Source organism: Zalophus californianus, chromosome 3, assembly GCF_009762305.2.
Source record: "Zalophus californianus isolate mZalCal1 chromosome 3, mZalCal1.pri.v2, whole genome shotgun sequence".
In the NCBI taxonomy this organism is placed as follows: domain Eukaryota; kingdom Metazoa; phylum Chordata; class Mammalia; order Carnivora; family Otariidae; genus Zalophus; species Zalophus californianus.
In genome coordinates, this window is record NC_045597.1 from 163,168,962 (window position 1) to 163,189,611 (window position 20,650).

Below are 20,650 nucleotides of genomic sequence, written 5' to 3' on the forward strand. Positions count from 1 at the left end.
CGGCGGCAATGCCATATCATCCATGGTGGCCGTGGGTTCCGCTCTGGACATGCGGGAGGAGGAGAGCGAACCATGCCGGGTGATGGACTTGCGTTGCAGTGTCCTGTTGAGGTCGGCAAGGAATCCAGGCTGGACACTAAGGCTGGACTTGGGAGAGGTGGGCACTTGCGGCACAACTGTGGCCATTGCTGGCTGCTCAGAGATCTCTGCTTGAGTGAGGCGGGTGCTGTCGTTCCGTTTGGGTCGTGTGGGTGGAGGGGCCTTCTTCGTTGATGTTTTGGACCATGGCTGTGGTTGAGGATTAACGACTGCCACTTTTGGAGAGGTGTTTCCCGAGAATACAGCTGGAATCTCTATGGGGGGCAGAGGAAGCTCTATTTCAGGTGGAGGGGGTGGAAAGTCGGAATCGGATGGAGGAGAAGGAAATTCTACCACAGAGTCCTTTCCGCGCCCACTCAGGACAGATGTTTTTGTCGACACACACCCTTGTTGGAGAACTCCAGGAAGGTTAACTCCAGAAAGATTTAGTTTTCCGGGTTTGGGGGGCGCCGCCGGAGGTGGTGGGCTCTCTTTGCTGGGAGATCCTGAGGGTTCTGCTGGCGATGCAAACTTGCTCACTAGACTGTCTACTGAGGGTCTCTTGGGCTCAGGGTGCTCCGTGCAACTGCTGGACTTAATGCTGGAGTTTCGCTGTGGGGTTGGGGGAGGTTTCTTTGCCCCGGGGCTGGATGTCTTACTGGTCTTTTTGCCTGGAGATCCACTTTTGTCAGAGGCAGGAGAAGCTGAGGGCGTAGCTGTCAGGGGTGCCGGGACCGGGGCCGGTGGTGGAGGAGGGGGAGGGGGAGGGGGAGGAGGGGGAGGAGGGGGGGGAGGAGGGGGAGGAGGAGGGGGAAACGCCAGGCTGCTCTCAGGAGGAGGGGGGGGGAAATCCGGAGAGGGGACAGGGATAGAGCTGGGCTGCCACTTGGGTTTCGCTCTCACAGCAGGAGGGGACTGTGGGGCCACATGTGCGGAGGGAGGCCTGAAGGGCTGCTCCACGGGAGGAGGGGCTGGAGGGGGCGGAAACTGGCTGGCTATCTGCTTCACGACTGAGGGCACCGGAGACAGTGGAGAGGGAGGTGGTTTTACGCAGAAGCTCTGCTGCTTGGGTAACGTGGGTGGGGGGACTGGACCAGGAGGAGCAGGGGGAGAGGGTGCGATATGGGACACAGGAAAAGCTGGCTGCTTTTTTGCTGGGGGGGCTGGAGGAGCAGGTGTGGGTGGCACAGCCTGTGTCATAACAGGGGGCACAATCTTGGTGCTGGTCGGTGGGGGCATCGTCACAAGGGGTTTGGGGGGCGCTTGGGGAGGGAGGGGTGCAGGGACAGGAGGGGGTGGTGGGGGCGTCGGAGGGGCCACCTGAGTGGCATGCTGAACGTGATGGATCTTCAGTGGAGGAGGTGGAGGGCTGAACTGTGGGAGGGATGGGGTACAGGGTGCCGGTCTGAGCTGGGCCATAGCTGAGCCCGGGGTGGGGGGCGGGGGCGGGGGTGGGGGCGGGGGAACGACCCCACTGGGGGGCACCAGGATCTGAGGCTTTCCTGACTGGGAGGTGGAGGCCAGAGACTGCATCACTGAGGGCGGCGGAGGCTTGAACAGGGGTCCTGAGTGCTGAGAAGCATTCTGCAGCCTGGTTATTGTGCTGTACTTGACGAACATGGTGGCTGCTGAGCCAGCTGAAGGTGCCGACTGACTGGGCAGAGGTGGGGGAGGTGGGGGGGGGGCGGAGGGGGGGGGGGCGGGGGCGGGGGTGGGGGCGGGGGTGGTAGAGGCGGGGAAGGCTGTGAGGCAGTGTAGGGGGTGACCAGCTTGGGCTGTGGGGGTAAAGGGGGCATAAGTGAAGTGTAGGGTCGATTCATAGACTCCATTCTGGCCTAAAAGGAGCATAAAGGTGGGGGGGTGGGAGAGAGAAAACACAACAAACACAACAGTTACAGTGGTAAGCTTTGCGTCAAACTAAACAGCAAGGAATCTGGGACATGGGAGAAAGGACTCTGCAGTGGGACAACGTCAGGAAGGCGAAAATCAGACTCCCTGGGCACCAAGGGTACAGGGAATTTGTTCACCCAGCAATACTCTCAAATGGCAAGACTGCCTAACAATCTAGGGAAAATGTCCTGCTGATCAGTGGCGGGCTGTCTGATCTCCGAGCCCTGACTTTCACACGCCTGCCACGAACAGGAGGCCCCGTGGGAGGACCTCTGTGCCCTGACCCCCCTGGACTGTGGCAAGTGGAGACGTGATGGCTCGAGTTCACCTTTCAGTCCATGGCCGCATCCACATCAAGCAGATGCCATAACTGGGTTTAGGAGTGCTGGTGGAGGGCCTCCCGAGGCGTGAGGATGGCTGTGTGATGCTAGCAAGCTGACACGGGAGAACATGAGAATGTTCAGCAGGGCGTGCACAGACACACACTCGTGTTCGTGTGAGACACTTGCATCCAACATGCACAGAAGTCCAGCAATGCAGGTAAAGGGGGGGCATTCTTTACATTTGTTTTACTGGAAAATACATAAAGAAATGCTTTATAAACATTACAGCAAAAGATTATAAAAATACCATACAGAAAAAGCCAGGAGAAAATGAGGGGAAACCTTAGAAAACTAAAGGAAATATATCAAGGAATGGCAGCTAGAGTTTGCCAACAACCTGCTGACCAGCCCCTTGGGCACCTCTGGCACTGCCTGGGTTACCACATCTGGTCATATGTGTCATGGAGCCACTCATGCACGAATGTGGTTCAAGTACTTTTGAAAAGAGCAAAGGAAGGGCCCTTGGTTTAATAAAGCTTGGGCATGTATTTTAGGTGCTTTGAACAGACTCTGAGGATCCAAGATAAACCATTTGTTTCCAAACTACAAATGACATCTAATTAGCATCAAGAATGCTCAGGTTAGTAGACTAGAAGGCTCAGGGTGGGGCTGAATTCTAATGCCCACCAGGACACTCACATGTTTCTTTAAAAATTGCACAAAGTAAAAGCATTAGTCTGCGAGACTTGGTTACAGGAGTCACCCAGGTTAATGTGTTTCCAAAGAACAGCCCCTGACCTTAACTTGACCCTGTCTTGGCTGCTGCAGGGGTGCAGACCTCAGCCGTGCTGGCCTTCTCATTTGGCACCTGAGGCTGAGGTAACAGAAGAAACACAGGTGGGGTCAAGACAGACCATCGATGCTGCACAGAACGGTTTGCGCTCCAGAAACTACCATGACCAACTCTGTGGCTTCAGCACAGAGCATTCGGACCTTTATTATTATTTTTTTTCCTCTTGGCCTTTCACTTAAAATGTACATGGCTAACACTATTAAAAATTTAGTAAGGGAGCAGACTTTTCTTTAGATATCTGAATTGTGCAAATCTGCTTCTCTAGCTACACATACGGAGTTATTAGGACCAGATAGGGCTGTTTCATCCAAACTGAATAAGTGGGAAAGGGAGACAATTATTTCTTAAAATCTGAGCCCCTGATAAGGGAGTTAAACAAACTGTCAGTGCTTTGAAAATTCAGGTCATCAGAACCAATTTTCAAATATTTCTTTCTAAGACAAAGTGTTCCACCCCGACACTGGGCTACTAATGCCTCTTGCTGAGGAGCAGTTAATACACCACATATGCAAATAAAAGAATACATTAAAGGAAACGATCCATTTAATTCTCTTTGGTGAGTGTACTTGTGTAAGTGATTCAGACCAAAAGAACAAAAAAAATCATGATGGTTACTGGGTAGAAACACAATGCTCAGGCCAGCTGTGCCACTGGCCCCTCAGTGACGGCAACGGCGTGAGCGCCTCCCGCTCAGCGGGCGAGGGCAGCTGCGACACGAGGCTGCCCTCCGAACTTCAGAGGCAGTCTGATTTGATGGCTTTCACTCGGGCTAGAGAACCTACATATTTCTAAACAGTCCTGCAATAATTATAATTCATCCTTCAGTGTCATTGAACAAGCTACCGTGCAAAGCTCAGGGATCCAAAATTTTAAAGGGATTAATCTGAATTTATGTCTTCTGCATATACTAAAATTTGAGAAAATCTCATGTGCAGAGAAATGCCAAAAAGCGTAAAAGAATAGAAGACGAAGGAGTCTGAATAGATTAATAATGAGTAACGAACCATTAACAGCTTCTCTGAAACAAAGTTAGGTAGGGCCCTGGCACTAAATGGTGTTGCTCCATCCCAACTGATTAAGGTGAAAGGGAAGAAACCATTATTCCTTAAAAGTCTGAACCATTGATAGTCATTAAATTGCCAGTTTGAGATCTTAGGTCACTAGAGCCAATTCACAGATACTGATTTCTGAAGTGAAGTCAAAGTAAGAATACTGAAATAGGGCCAAGGAAGAGTTCTAATAAAGGAATAAAAGCAACAAACTAACCCACAGAATATCAAAGATTTTTTTTTTATATAAATTATCACCAGTGTGTTACCTACCTTGCTGGACTCTTCCAACTGAGTACCACGTTTCCAGGCTTCAGAGAAGATGGAGCTCACAATACTCTGGGAGCGGACATGTCCTGCTGGCTGAGTATCAGATACTCCACTGTCAGATTGAGTAGAATGATTTGACTGAGACTCTGTTTAAAATAGATTTTCAAAAATAGGATAAATAAAGTTGTTATTCCCACAGTACGAATATGTACATTTAGCGAGCTCTTTTACACAAGATCAGATGCTATGCAGGACTGCAACAAGTTACTTTTACTCGACTCATTTCGTATAAACACAGTCTGAACTTTCCTCTAGAAAACTTTCCTTATCTTAGGGCTAATAGGAAATCTTGATTCTTTTTAAACAGTTCACCATGACAGACTGAACATTACAATGAAAGATTCGTGTAACGTTACTGGTATCCTGACAACCTTGAAGAGGTGTTCTTGCCTTGCCTGGAGGCCAGGCTACAGTGTAGCTGCTGCCGGGTGGTGCCAGTACCTGAATCCCTAGAAAACACTTCTCACTTGAGCTCAGGGTTGCTGAGAATGGTGGAGGATACACTGGATGTGTCTCTGACATTGAGGGTGAGGGACCCCAAGTAAGGTTAGATAACCATGCAGAAGGAAGCACCTAGCCCACTGGCCAACATCTGGTGGAGATTCAGGTGTTAAAGCTAGCCCTATCAATGACTCTGGGGGGGGGGTATTATGAGATTGCTTTTTAATCCAGTCCAGCCAAGTTAGCCGAAGCAATACAGAGACAATAGCCACAAACTCCTTTGGATAAAGTTAAGACATATCCTCAGGCAAAAATACAGGATAAAACCTTTGTTTTCTTCTTTCTTCATCATTCAATTGCTGAGTCTTTTTAAAGTTTTTTATTTTAATTCCAGTATAATTAACAGTTATATTAGTTTCAGGTATACAGTATAGTGATTCAACAATTCTATACATTACTTCGTGCTCATCACAATAAGTGTCCTCCTTAATCCCCATCACCTATCTCACCCATCCCCCGCCCACCTCCCGTCTGATAACCGTCAGTTCTCTCTAGTTAAGAGTCTGTTTCTTGGTTTGCCTTTGTCTCTCTTTCCTTTGCTCATTTGTTTTGTTTCTTAAATTCCACAGATGAGTGAAATCATTGGTATTTGTCTTTCTCTGACTTATTTCACTTAGCATAACATTCTCTAGCTCCACCTATGTTGTTGCAAATGGCAAGATTTCATTTTTTATGGCCGAATAATATTCCTGTGTGTGTGTGTGTGTGTGTGTGTGTGTGTGTGTGTGTGTGTAGGTGTGTAGGTGTATATATATATATATATATATATATATATATATATATATATATATACACACAAACCACATCTTTATCCATTCATCTATCTATAGACATCTGGGCTCTTTCATAGTTCCATAGCTTGGCTATTGTAAATAATGCTGCCATAAACATAGGGGGGCGTGTATCCTTTTGAACTAATGTTTTTGTATTCTTTGAGTAAATACCCTGGGGTGTGATTCCTGGATCGTAGGGTACTTCTATTTTTAATTTTTGGAGGAACCTCCATACTGCTTTCCACAGTGGCTGCACCAATTTGTGTTCCCACCAACAGTGCATAAGGGTTCCTTTTTCTCCACATCCTCGCCAACACTTGTTTCCTGTGTATCTGCTGAGTGTTTTTTAAAAAGTTGCAACTTCACTAGCCTCCTGTATCCCTATTTAATTACTAACCAGAACAACCGCCTATAGGATAGGAGGCTGGAACATGTGAATCCTTGAGCTCTCTTCAGCATGAATGTATAAGATTTTGCAATTTATATTTAAAAATCTGCATAATACTTAACACTGTATAAGGAGGGATGATGCTGGACTAGGAAAAGGCACCACACCACTTCATAAAATGTGTGGATAAATGTACCTGTATTAATGCTATATTAATTTAAAAAATATCATGGCATCTTTTATCTCAATCTTTCCCTTAGTTTTTCTAAAATCTTAACTTGTGACATACTCTTACCTTGCCTTTCTCAATCCATTATCTCAAAAGTGTCTTCCTCCCCTTTAATAAACATTTATACAGAATAGTTTTAGATTTATGGAAAAGTTGCAAAGCTAGCACAGAGTTCCTACATACCTAGCACCCAATTTACCTCATTATTAACTTGCTATATTACCATGTACATTGTCACAACTAAGGAACCAACACTGACACATTACTATTAACTACACTCCAAACTTTATTTGGATTTCACTAGTTTTTCCATAATGTCTTTTTTTTTTTTGGATCCAGGATACCACATTATAGTTAGTTGTCAATGTCTCCTATGACAGTTTCTTAGGCTTTCCTTGTTTTTAATGCTCTTGACAGTTCTGAGGAGTACTGGGTCAAGTATTTTACAGAATGTCTCTCAATTTTGATTTGTCTGATGTTTTTCTCTGGATTTGACTGAGTTATGAAACTTGGAGAGGGAGACCAAGAGAGGGAAAGTGCCAATCTCATAACATTATGTAAAGGGTACATGCTATCAATAGAACATATTACTGAAGGTACTGACCTTGATCACTTGGCTGGGGTACTGTTTGTCAGGTTTTTCCACTGTAAAGTTACTCCCCTTTCCCCACATCCAACTACCCTCTTTGGAAACAAGTCACTCTGCACAACCCACACTTGAGGAGGGAATTAAGCTCCATCTCCTTGAGGGCAAGTGTCTGCATAAACCATTTATAAATCTTCCCTACAGAAGATCGGTCTCTTCCCCATTTATTTATTTATTCAATAATGTGTATCAGTATGGACTGATGGCTGTTTACTTTATAATTTGGATTATAATCTTACACTATGTTATTCTGTTGCTCAAATTGTTTCAGCTTTGGCACCTGGACACTCTCTCAGGTTGGCTCCTGTGTCCCTTTACACAGCCCCATCACTGTGTTTTTTGAGTACTTTCTTCATCCTAAGCTGCTTCAGGCTCATCTTATTCTCTGCCACAGCCCTAGTTCTTTGTTCTGGAAAATGGTATTAGAAAACCAAGATCAAGGCACTCTATTTTCACTGCTCTTGGGGTGTCACTGCTCCTACTTCTCTCAGTGGACAGCACTAAGAAATAAATGCCTACTAACCCATACACATTCTCATTTTGTTTCTACTTACTTAGAGATGAAATAGCCATACAACTTTTTAGTCAAATGATTCTTTTTTAAAAAGTTCACATTTTTATTTTATTCTAAAGCAAATAGATTCTGAAAATGGTAGAATTTCCTTAAAATGTATATACGTAGCCGGGTAAAAACATTTACTGAAAGATTAATTTATATATTATACTAATAAATAATGGGAGGGTTTTTTTTTTCATTTAAATATTTCCTAGTTATTATTTCTTTCATGTGATGTCAGAACAAAAAAAGTATTTTGCTTTTAGAGGACATAGTTATCATTCATGGGGAAATTTCCATTTTGAAGGGAAAGAAGCATTTCCATTTCCATTTTGAAGGGAAAGAAGCATTTATTTTAAGGTGTAATCATAGCATACTTGTTTAAAGGATGTGGGAATCTGAAAATAAGCACTTTTTGAGTATCACTGATTTCTTGTGAAAACTTTAGTAAGTCTGATGGCTTAAACAGTGATACTGAACTAATTCTAGTTATTTCCACTCTGCTGAAATGTCAGGAAACCTATGGGGAAGGAGGGCAGTTTCATCATGGATTTTGAGTATGCAGACTTCCTTCAAGCAACTTTTCTATCCCCAGGTATATATTAACAGTCACAGTTGTTCAGCAGTATGATTGAGTTTGAAATAAACTTTATAAATATATATAACAACACTCCTGGATTTAAAACTATATACTGGTGCTCCATACCAAATACATTTATGAACTAGCCCATGATATTGTCCCCTCTTACCACCAAAACAAAATTTTTTTTATAATTTAGACATTAGCTACAGCTCTGGTTTTAAGAACCTTGCTGAAATAACCAAAGCTGCTGTCAGTCTATAGAGATTTCTTCATATTGGCTGTCAGCATTTTGAACTACCTGGGATGCTTGAAGAACTGGATCCTGATTTAATGCTGGAGCTGGATAAGGAAGTCCAATCATAAGCCGACTCTGTCCTCTTCAGGGCTTCTTGATAGTTCATGTAGAGCTGTTTCCCGTACTAAACAGAAGGCAGTAAATGATGACAACTGAACATTATTGGGTATGATACAGATGGATGAGGTAAGAAAGGGGGATACTTTTCTGTTTACTGATTCATAGTTTGCATTAAAATTTATACCTATAGTACTTCAAAAATTATTTTTAATACCAGTAAATTACCATCAACTCTTATTTATCCTCATTTTAAGAAAGGGAGCAAGAAGTTAACACTTGATTTGTTCATTATAAATATAAAGATTTTTTTGTTATTCCTAAAGCAATTTTGATTTTATAGCTATCATAAATTTTATTTTCACTTAATGGGCATAAATATTCCTTCATGTTTTATGTGTAATCCTCTTCAAGGTGTCCTTAAAATTTTTTTCAAAGACTTTTTTTTTTTAGAGCAGTTTTAGGTTCACAGCAAAACTGAGAGGAAGGTAAAGAAACTCCCCATATGCCCCCTGCCACTATCCGTGCACAATCTCTCTCATTTATCAATATTCTCCAACAGAGGGTACATTTGTTTCAATCAATGAACCTACATTAACACATAATAATCAAAGTCCACAGTTTACCTTAGGTTCACTCTTGGTGTTATACATTCTATGGGTCTGGAGAAATGCATAATGACATGTATTCACCATTACAGCATCACACCAAGTATGAATATTTTCACGGCCCTAAAAATCCTGTGTCCTGCTTATTTATCCCCCTCTTCCCAACCTGAGGCAATTTAATTCTCAAAAAATTTCTTTTGCTTAGGCTAAACTCTGCTGTATAAGAATCATATAATGTGTTCGTCAGAGCCAAAATAAATCACTCGGATGCTACACAAGCTTTTACCAGCAGTATTATTCCATGGATACCAACTGTTAAATGTTTATCCCCTAAGACATTTAAAAAACAAAACTTAGGCCTCAGGAAACACTGACAAAATCATAAACATGAAATGATTAGAATAACTGTCATGACAATCAAAACCATATCATGAAACACCTCATTATTCTATCAAACCAAAACAAAACACCCTACCTTTGCAATGCGGATACCATTGACCCACTGATGCAGGGTCCTCACATCATCACAACAAAGGTACTTGATGTACTGAGATTTCTTCTGGATCTGTGGGTGCTGCAAGATTAAAGGCAAAGTCCAATTCAGTACCCTGAAGAACTAAAGAAAAACTACCAAAGCTTAAACAGACCCTGACAAGTTACAGGTCATCAGAATTACAGCCAAAAATAATTTGTACCTCTTATATGGCCATAAGGCCAAATAACATGGCCCATAAGTATTTTTACAAAATAAACTACAAAGCAAGGCCCCTGGATGGTTCAGTTGGTTTAGCAGCCGACTCCTGATTTTGGCTCAGGTCATGATCTCAAGGTTGTGAGATCAAGCCCCTGCTTAGGATTCTATCTCTCTCTCCCTTTCCCTCTGTCCCTCCCCCCCTGCTCTCTCCCTAATAAATAAATTTAAAAAAAAATTAAAAAAAAACTACAAAGAAACGTGTTAAATTTTAGGTCAAGATATGCAAGTTAAAAAATACCTTTATAGCACAGCAGATCCCCAAATACCCTTCTGTATTTCAGAGAAACATAGTCCATTGAGGTTAACAAACTCAACAGAACTCATCTATAAGACTGTGAAAAGGGAAGATTTTGATTTCCCTTTGAGCCCACTGGAATCAGGAATTCAGAAGACTCCAAACAAGAGGGTGTTTGGTAAAGCTTCTAGTGCTTCTGTGGAGGTGTACCAGTGGGTGGGGTGGGTGAGTGCAGGGCACAGCACCTGGAACATGAGTGGGCGCTCACACCTGGTGCAGTGGTGCCCCCTGTTGTGGACTAAGCACTGCTCTGCACCCTATCTGCCCACAGCACATGCCCTCCAGGGAATGAGCAGCTTTTCAACTGCATCATCAGATTCAGTTTTCACTTTTCAGCTGCAGTTTGGATGGGAGGTGATTCACTAGACCAGCTATACAATGCAAGTGCTAGAACAGACTTAAGGTATTTTAACTCTACTGGGCCACAACCACTACTTCCCTGGAAAGAAAAACCCTAAATCACACTTGGTTCTGAATGTAATAGTTGTTAATTATTACTTCTCTTTTCAGTTATTCTGAAAAAGATTTTTTAAATCGCTACATTTTACCTGGGGAAATATTTAAGATTATGTTAAATTATAAGAGGCTTTAAAGATTCTCTAACCATATTTGTTGTGGAAATCCAGGAGATCAATAAAATAAGCAATTGGGTAAGTTCTCAATGCTGCAGAAATAGATGACCACCCATGTAAGTTATGTATCTGCATTGTTAGAGATCAATCTTGGGGCACCTGGGTGGCTCAGTTGGTTAAGCATCAGACTCTTGATTTTGGCTCAGGTCATGATCTCAGGGTTGTGAGACTGAGCCCCGAGTCAGGCTCCACACTGTGCATGGAGCCTGCTTAAGATTCTCTCTCTCCCCCTGCCCCTCCGATCACCCTACTCACTCTCGCATGTGCTCTCTCTTTAAAAAAAAAAAAAAAAAAAAGGTCAATCTCTCTGGTCTACAACGGGAGAAATTTAAATCCATTTATTCTATTCTATACATTGCTATATAGAGCTCAGCTCCTATAATAAAACATTTAATACCAAAACCAATTTAGTTACTAAAGGCTAGAGTGAAAGTTTTAAACAATAAATCATCAACAAAAAGAGGCTGGCAAATGGCATGGATGGAACTAGAGGGTATTATGCTAAGCGAAATAGAGAATGACAAATACCATTTCACTCATACGTGGAAATTTTTTTTTAAAGATTTTTATTTATTTATTTGAGAGAGAATGAGAAAGAGAGAGAGAACACATGAGAGGGGGAGGGTCAGAGGGAGAAGCAGACTCCCTGCTGAGCAGGGAGCCCGATGTGGGACTCGATCCCAGGACCCTAGGATCATAATTAATTTTGGCTGTAACACACACTGCTGGTTGCCTTCCCCACACCTATTCCCTCTTCCTTACTTCTTTTCTTAAAGAGCCCCAATTTTTTTGGATGTCCGTCGACCTTTTATGTCAGGGTGTGAATTCTAACTAGGCTAAGCCAAAAACACTGGAATAAACTTAACCAAGGAGGTGAAAGACCATACTCCAAAAACTATACAATACTGATGAAAGAAATGGAAGTTAACACAAAGAAATGGAAAGACATTCCCTGCTCATGGATTGGAAGAACAGGTATTAAATGCTCATACTACCCAAAGCAATCTACAACTTTAATGAAATCCCTACCAAAATACTAATAGCATTTTTCACACAACTAGAATAAATACTAAAATTTGTGTGAAACCAAAAAAGATCCCAAATAGCCAAAGCAGTCTTGAAAAAGAACAAAGTTGGAGATATCATAATCCCAGATTTGAAGATATACTACAAAGCTGTAACCATCAAAACAGTATGGTACTGGCACAAAGAAAGACACACAGATCACTGGAACAGAATGGAGAACTCAGAAATAAACCCATGCATATATGGCCAATTAATCTGTGCCAAAAAAGGCAAGAATATACAATGGGGAAAAGATGGTCTCTCTTCAACAAATGATGCTTGCTGGAAAAACTGGACAGCTACATGTAAAAGAATGAAACTGGGCCACTTTCTTACACCATCCACAAAAATAACTCAAAATGGATTAAAGACCTAAATGGGAGACTTAAAACCATAAAACTCCTAAAAAGAAAATACAGGCAATAATCTCTTGGACATTGACTCTACAACATATTTTTGAATTATGTCTCCTCAGGCAAGGAGAAATAAAAGAAAAAATAAACTATTGGGACTACATCAATATAAAAAGCTTTTGCACAGCAAAGGAAATCGTCAGCAAAACAAAAAGGCAACCTACTGAATGGGAGAAGATATTTGCCAGCGATGTGTCCATTAAGGGGTTAATATCCAAAATATATAAAGAACTTTACAACTCAATCCCCCAAAAATACTGTGATCAAAAAATGAGCAGAGGATCTAAACAGAATTTTTCCAAAGAAGACATATAGATGGCCAACAGACAGATGAGAAGATTACTTGTCATCAGGGAAATGCAATTAAAACCACAATGAGATATTACTTTACACTTGTCAGAATGGCTAAAATGAAAAACAAAAGAAATAACAAGTGTGGGTGAGGACATAGAGAAAAAGGAACACTTGTGCACTGCTGGTAGGAATGCAAGCTGGTGCAGCCAACTGTGCTAAACAGTATGGAAGCTCCCCCCCCCCGCCCCAAATTAAAAATTACCATATGATCCAGTAATTCCACTACTGGGTATTTACCCAAAGAAAAGAAAAACACTAATTCAAAAAGATATATGCACACTTATGTTTACTGCAGCATTATTTACAACAGCCAAATTATGGAAACAACTCAAATGTCCGACAGATGAATGGATAAAGATGTGATGTGTATACACGTATACACACACACACACACACACACACACACACACACACACACACACACTAGAATATTACTCAGCCATTAAAAAAAAGGTGGGGGGGAATCTTGCCATTTGCAACAACAGACTGACCTAGAGTATATAATTTTAAGTGATATAAGTCAGTAAGAAAGACAAATATCGTATGATTTCACTCATCTGTGAAATTTAAGAAACAAAGCAAATGAACAAAGGAAAAAAAAAGACAAAAAACTAGACTCAGATACAAAGAACTGGTGACTAGCACGGACAGGGTCGGGGGGGGTGCGTGAAATAAAAGAGATGAAGGGTACACATTTATCTTGATGAGCAATGTATAAATTGTATGAATCATTACATTATATACCTGAAACTACTATAACACTATGTTAATTATGCTTCAATTTAAAAAATAATTTAAAAAAAAAGTGGGCATGTACTCAGGCCAATGACTCTCAAGAGGAGGACTCAGGAGGTAGCTCCTGGGAAATATTTCCTCCCACTTGAGAGAGACAAGTACGGGGAGAAATAGTCCGTCTTCTTCTGCTGGAAAGAAACAAATATAGGGAGAAACAGCCATCTTCTGCTGGATTTTGCTAAATCCATTGCATGGATCCATCCTCCATGTGATGCCTACAACTGCAGTGGTCATCTGTAACTGTGAGGTGAGCCAGCCTGAGGATAAGCTGATATGCAGAAGATGGAAGAACAGGGAAAGAAGGAAAGAATTTCGGTTCTTATGGACAACTCTGAACCACTGAAACAACCAACTCTTGCTGTCTTCATGTTATGAGGATCCCCCCCAAATAACTTTCATATATATTGATGTCTATTGATATTTACCATCTAAGAAGATTAAAACTAAGAAAAATTTAAAATATGAGAATATACAAGTATTTGTTCCACTACACAAGAGAGCAAAGATATCATCATATCATGTAATCTCTTAGAAAACTCCCTTATACGTTTATGAGAGAATGAGAGTGTAAGAGGCAAATAACATCTCAGCATTACTGGAATAATAATTTTGACTCACAGACGCCTTGACAGAGTTTCAGGAACTCCCAGGGGAGCTTGGACTTCATTTTCAAAACTGCCAGATTAAGCTACTTCGTAATGACTTTTAGAAAATTATTTGCTGCTGTTAACCTAAAGGATATAGTGGTATTCTCCAAAAAAGGTTTATTTAATAAAGGGGCACCATTACAATGGTATTTTTATTTTTATCAGAGCAATCAAAAACTCCACCCAAAACCCCAAACCCAACTGATAACTCTCAGAGAAAAGCAAAATCAAACAATGATATAAACATATAGACCTAAGTAGTTACCAAGAGGTGACTAAAATAGAGCCAATGAGAAAAACTTAATCATTTCCATAATTATCTTGAATTTTAAAATGTTGTCTTTAACAGTAGCATCAATCTAATTAGGGCTATGTAGCTAGAGGTCAGCTGTGGTGTAAGCACATACTTCTTTTCCTTACCATTCTTCACCATTCCTTTAAAAGCCTATAGGAAAAGCAAAAACAGTATACTTGATAGAGATACAAACCATTCTAAAATGTCCAATAACTCATTCTATGTCTAACATCAATTAAAATTCCTAAAAAGGGAATGTGTTTACCTTTAGCACTAGACAATAATCTGTAGGTGCTTTGTATTTGTTCCGGTAGTCCTGTCCATAATAAACATTGACATGATCCAGTTGGAGAAAGCATACCAGTTCCCGAGAGACCTAAGATAAAAACACCAAAAAGACTGACTTAACAATAATGTATAAACAAGCAAATACCATACCTGGTAATAGTTTCTAGTTGAGAATAAAAACTTTACAAAGTGGAAACCAATCTATTTTGCAGTTGACAAGACAGTGACATTCTCAATGTTCCTTCTTTAACCCAGGATACAACAAAAAAGCAGTCCATTTCTGTCTGCCATTCACAATGAACACAGACTTGCTTGGAAAGGGTGGCATTTTAAGGAGACTTTAAATATAATACAGCATATCAAATATAGTATATAGTAGAGCTCTGGAAAAAAACATCATGTAGTTTGGTGCTCATAATGCGTATCTCAAGTACAATGATTCTCAAGTCAGGGTTTCCTCACCTTAAATAGAGGAAACAAAATATGCCTCTCGGGAGGGTGGTAAAGCCTAGATGAGAGGATGCTCTAAGGAGTTTAAAATAGTGAGGGCCCCCACTAAGCACAAAAGTGGCAGCTACCAAGGGGACCCTCAGCAGGAGCATATTATCCAAGAAAGGCTGAAATACCTATAATCCCAGAAAGCTATTCTCCCCAAACAATAACAAGCAAAAACTACTCTGACAGAAGTTCTGAAAATAATAAATAAAAGTATGACTTCAAATGTGGCAAGAGAACTGAAATGGGCCCAATGAATGACCAGAGAGTGAACACGTCCAGGTTTCTTCTTCTTTATAATAGATCAATAAACAAAGCAAAGCAATATTCTGTGTGTCCTACAACAGCTGAAACAAGGGACGCCTGGGTGGCTCAGTCGGTTAAGCAGCTGCCTTTGGCTCAGGTCATGATCCCAGGGTCCTGGGATCGAGTCCCACATCGGGCTCCTTGCTCAGCAGGGAGCCTGCTTCTCCCTCTGCCTGCTGCTCCCCCTGCTTGTGCTCTTTCTCTCTTACTCTATGCCAAATAAATAAAATCTTTAAAAAACAAAAAAAGAGTTGAAACAAATCAGAGCCTGGATTCACCTTGTCAGCATACTTACTACAAATTAACTGTCATAATGAGGAAGCTCAAAAGTCAGCAGAGGGGACACACCTTTGCTTTTCCTTTAGGGACATAGTAGATACCAGATGCTCGCAAGAGAAAATAACGCTTTTTCCAGGACTTTTTGCCATCATCTTTCAACCACAGGACTCCTTCAATTTCTGGTACAGTTACAGAACTTCCACAAAAACATTCCTAAAATAAGAAGATGATTTGGAAAGATGTGATCTTTGGATTCTCAGAACAAAATTGTGTTTACTCCTGTGAAGTTCATACTGTAATTATACCAAAATGGCTTTGGTATTAAGGCCACACTACTAATATTACCTCAATTAGAACTTTGTATTCTAAACATATAGATTCATTTTGAAACTACTATGGCAATCCCTATGAACTTTTACCTAACATTGTTTTGAAGAATCTAAATTGAATTGTCAACTGAGCTGCATACAACAGGATTTAAATGCATCTGTACAGCACAGTAACACTAAATTTAGTAAAAGTGTCAGTTAACGTAAGCATTAGACTTTATTTTTCTCCAAATTAACAACACATTTAGATTAGCTGTCAAACCAAATTTGTTTTAAAAAGCAACATGCTAAGTGAGTAAATACTCACAATTTAAAAACTATCAATTTATATGATTCTAAAACAAAGAGGACATTTATTTTTTAAATATTTAAAACTAGGTTGAAAGGAATGTAAACAAACTCAAAATTATGAATTCTAATGTCTGTACTTAGATAAAAATGTAATTAAAAAATCAATCATGTATTTGGCAAGAGAAAAATAGAAATCCTCACTAAATGTTAACATAGGACATTTTGAGCCTAAATTAACTTCTCTCTTCCCAAAGTACAGAGAAACCATGAATTACAAAGAGGATTTTTAATTGTAGCTATTATCACTATGAAAAGCTGAGTGCTGATCTTCATCTTCCTGCCTTATTGCTAAGAATTTATTCTGGTTTTCAAACATACTAACTTCTTTGATTTTAGTTCTCTAAAATCAGCAAAGGCCAAAAACCTAAAAACTGAATTATGTTTGAATTTGTTTTATTAAAATAAGGGGATGTGTGTTTGTGTGTGTGTGTGTGTGTGTGTGTGTGTATAAAATGATCATAATTTTTTTAATTGAGTTAAAGCTAAGGCTTGAAATATTTTGTAAATAACCAGTATATTCAAATTTCTCTCTAGGTGAGCAGATAAAGCACCACAATCATGTCCTTCATTGAGCAGCCTTTTTCCCCACTTGTCTGCTCCTAACAGCTCATGACTCCTTTTAGTCCACTAATATATTACTTGGCAAAATAACAGTTTTTAAGAGGTTCTTCAGTGGCCTAACATTCACACAGCTGAACTCTCCCCCTCAGGCTATGGAGGAATATAGGCTTCTCTAGTTACAAGTGTAATTATGAATATATAGCACTGACATACTTGACTTCAAAAAAGGTGCTTAATATTTTAATATTGTAATGTGCAGGAAAAAAGGGGGTGGGGGGAGTGAAGAGTCATACCTCTAATAGCACTTCTTTGTTTCTATCTGCCATCTCAGCGGTTTCCTTTTTCCCCAGAAGGTAATTCTGGAAAAATAAATAAATGAAAGTTAAAGATAAACCCACCCTATTATTCCCTTGGCACAGGTGCATATATGATTTCTTCTAGAGATATAGCAACTGTGTCTGCCTGTAGAGAATGACAGGAATACTGCTTTGAACATTAACTTGTGCCTGAGCATCATTGCTAAAATGCTTAATGCTGGCCTTCTCCTTACTTTAGCCATTATCTTGAAATATTTCATAAACTGCCCTCCCCCAAATCCTGGGATGATACCACAATGTTATGTACAACTAATGAAAGGACCTGAAAGGTTTACAAATTAAGTACAATGAGTAAGGTAAATTTCCTTAAAATATGCTAAGCTTAACTGACCCAGATGCAGAAAATTTATGTTCTGGCTTTGAAAGAAGAAATCCAATTCTCTGACATTATCATAATATCACTTGCCTCAACTAAAATCTGAATTCAATTAGCCTTATAAAAAACTTTTTTGCAATCACCTATAAAAAAATCTATTGGTATTCCCAAATGTGTATTATTCACTAATAATATCCAGTAAAGATGTGTCATGATTAAGCTGTCTGAAGGATATTTAATACTTTTAACACTACTCTTTTTCATTACTACTACTTCTCTCACCTACTGATTTTTATAAAATATTTGTGTATTATGAATTATTAACTCAAACATTATTCTGGAATAAACAAAGATGCCAAATAAATCAAGGTAACATATATTAAAAGTGGAACCATTTATAATCAAGGTTATTGAAATTAAAAAAAAATATTAAAGTGTCAACTGGATAAATGGAGAAAGTAGAGAACTTAAATATGTAAGTACTCTTCTTTGATGGAAGAGAAGCTCACCAAGTAAATAGCTGAATTCAACAGCTCTGGATTACAAAAAGCAGAAACCTGGTAACTCCCTGGAGTTACTTCTGCTGCCCCAAGGGCTCACTCCATCTGGCTCTGGGTGACTGGTAATCTCTTTGAGGCCTGACACCTGGGCCCCAGAGGACTTTCCACCTCAGTGGAAGTAGTAAATGGAAGCAGTTACTACTCCCATAGTAAATGCTCCCGTGGGGTTTTGCAATCACAATGCTCCAACCAGGTGGTTGCCAGTTTTTTAGCTCTATTAACTTAAAAGTAATAGAATAATATGAACATTTAGAAATCATGATCTCTGTAAGATATTTGGCCTCACCTGTGGGTTTTTGAAAAGTGCATATTTTTCTATACGTTCCATAAATACAAGCTTGTTTTGGCTATCTCTTGTCCAATTAAGAAGATTTTCAACCAAGTTTTCGTGGTCTTCAAAGATTCTCTCTGTCCCAAGATAAAATATCAGTACTTTGTTAGTATTCATCAGAACTGCATCAAAGACATGAAACCTTGTGAAGTAATTCCAAGCAGAACCACAGAATTTTACTTGACATTATAGCTCTTGGCCCTTAGAAATGATCTAGTCTTCCCTCTATTTTCAAATAAGGAAACATGCCCACTGTGTCAACTGACTTCAGCAAAGTCACACAACTGCTACATGGAAGAATTAGGACTAAAATCTAGGTCTTCTGTTAGGTTTTCCTCAGCCTTCAGCCTTTTCCCATCCACCCTTGAAAAAACAAAAACCAGGGGTGCCTGGGTGGCTCAGCCAGTTAAGCATCTGCCTTCAGCTCAGGTCATGGTGTCAGCTCCTGGGATCGAGCCCCTCCCTCCAGCTCCCTGCTCAGCGGAAAGTCTGCTTCTTCTCCCTCTCCCCCAGCTCATGCTCTTTCTCTCTCTCTAAAAAAAAAAAAAAAAAAAAGACTGTAGCCAATTACATAAAAGGTAGTAGAGAAATATTATATATATGGGTCTTTAACCTACAGCCACGGACATATTCCAAAAATTAGTATCCAGACATTTTCTGTGTATCATGATGCCACATCTATGAACTCAGACCTTTCTAATTCTCTAAGAATAGTTATGAGTATTATTAGAATACCTTTTATACACATTAATAAACTAATAACTTATGTTTAGGGGGCTATGTTTGTGCGTTCTGACAAAAGGGTTATCAAATTTTTATTTCTCTGGAAACCAAAGTGAAATATTTAAATCGGTACTAAGAGAAATGCAAATACTTTTTAAATTAAAATATAAAGTTAAAATTGATTACTGATTAAATAATACCTAATAAAATAACAATTGCCCGGTGCTATAATCACACAACACTATAAGAAGAAAACTTTTTTTAGAGTCAATGATGGCGTTAAAAATTAGGAATTTTTAAAATTAGAAAACACCACACTAAACTATAAATCATAGGAAATTAAGATTTAGTACGTCTAGCTAAAAATAAAAAAGATAGGCTTTATGTTTTCCCTAAAAGTCAAATGCTGGTATAAGAAATTCAGAACAAATATGAATAAATAGAATGGTCTTAGTAAATGTGTCTGTCTATGCAGTTATTTGAAGGGAAAAAGTATCTTGTTACTTAAAAAAAAAAAACAAACAGTTTTAGCCATAAGACGATCTGAAGTGAACTGGGAATGATCTTGTATCCAAAGCAATCTCAAAATACTTGGAGAAAAAAAAGATAACGTAAAAAGCTAAGGCTATATATAGGAAAAAAAAGATGACTCAAAGTGCTTTAGTTAACATGAAAACGGTTAGGATTGCATAGAAATTAAAAAGTAAATAAAGCAATTAGATTACTAACCCATTTGTAATTCAGAGATGGTTTCTACCAGCGACCAGTCTAAACTATAACCGCAGTGGGATTTGTCCATTAGGTTATCCAGCACTTGTCTCACTGTCTGCCTCTCATCCACCATCATTGTTTTAGAACTATCATCAGACATGTGGACTCTAATCACCAACTATAACAGGTAAAAAGGAAATTAAATACAAACCAAAATGAGGCATTCTAGAAATTTCTTCCAATATCAAGTCATCTTCTGAGTAATGTTGTTCTTAGTTAAATATAAATTAAAACACAAAAAATGACTATTATGCAAGAAGGATATTCTAAAATTAGGTATCAAATAACCTACCTAAACAAATTGAAAGCATTTTTAAAATTATAATAACAGATAAGATTATAATAAGACTATTTTGTTTTACTCTTTTAGGAAAATTTAAAACAAAGTTATTTCTTTATAATAACATTTTATCTATAAAAAACATATATGAAAAATATATTAGGAAGAAATGTCCCTCTACTTCTCTGTATCTTTAAGGTATGTTATATAAACAAGGCAATTCTTTATAAATCTGACAGAAAAAAACTGATAAAAAAAATCCCAAATGAAGAAA

The 20,650-nt window shown here is 39.5% G+C and overlaps 2 protein-coding genes across 13 annotated transcripts in view; one reads left to right on the forward strand and one right to left on the reverse strand.

Moving 5' to 3' along the window:
• ABI2 (abl interactor 2) overlaps positions 1-20,650 on the forward strand; it is a 165,092-nt gene that overhangs the window by 121,749 nt on the left and 22,693 nt on the right. The window lies entirely within an intron of this gene.
• Positions 1-20,650, reverse strand: part of RAPH1 (Ras association (RalGDS/AF-6) and pleckstrin homology domains 1) — a 91,634-nt gene that overhangs the window by 5,875 nt on the left and 65,109 nt on the right. Inside the window, 10 exon segments of the mRNA XM_035726620.1 lie at positions 1-1,761; positions 1,764-1,913; positions 4,467-4,609; positions 8,498-8,618; positions 9,635-9,733; positions 14,675-14,785; positions 15,847-15,990; positions 17,312-17,377; positions 18,558-18,679; positions 20,055-20,214. Of these exon segments, the coding sequence (XP_035582513.1) occupies positions 1-1,761; positions 1,764-1,913; positions 4,467-4,609; positions 8,498-8,618; positions 9,635-9,733; positions 14,675-14,785; positions 15,847-15,990; positions 17,312-17,377; positions 18,558-18,679; positions 20,055-20,214 (2,877 nt within the window).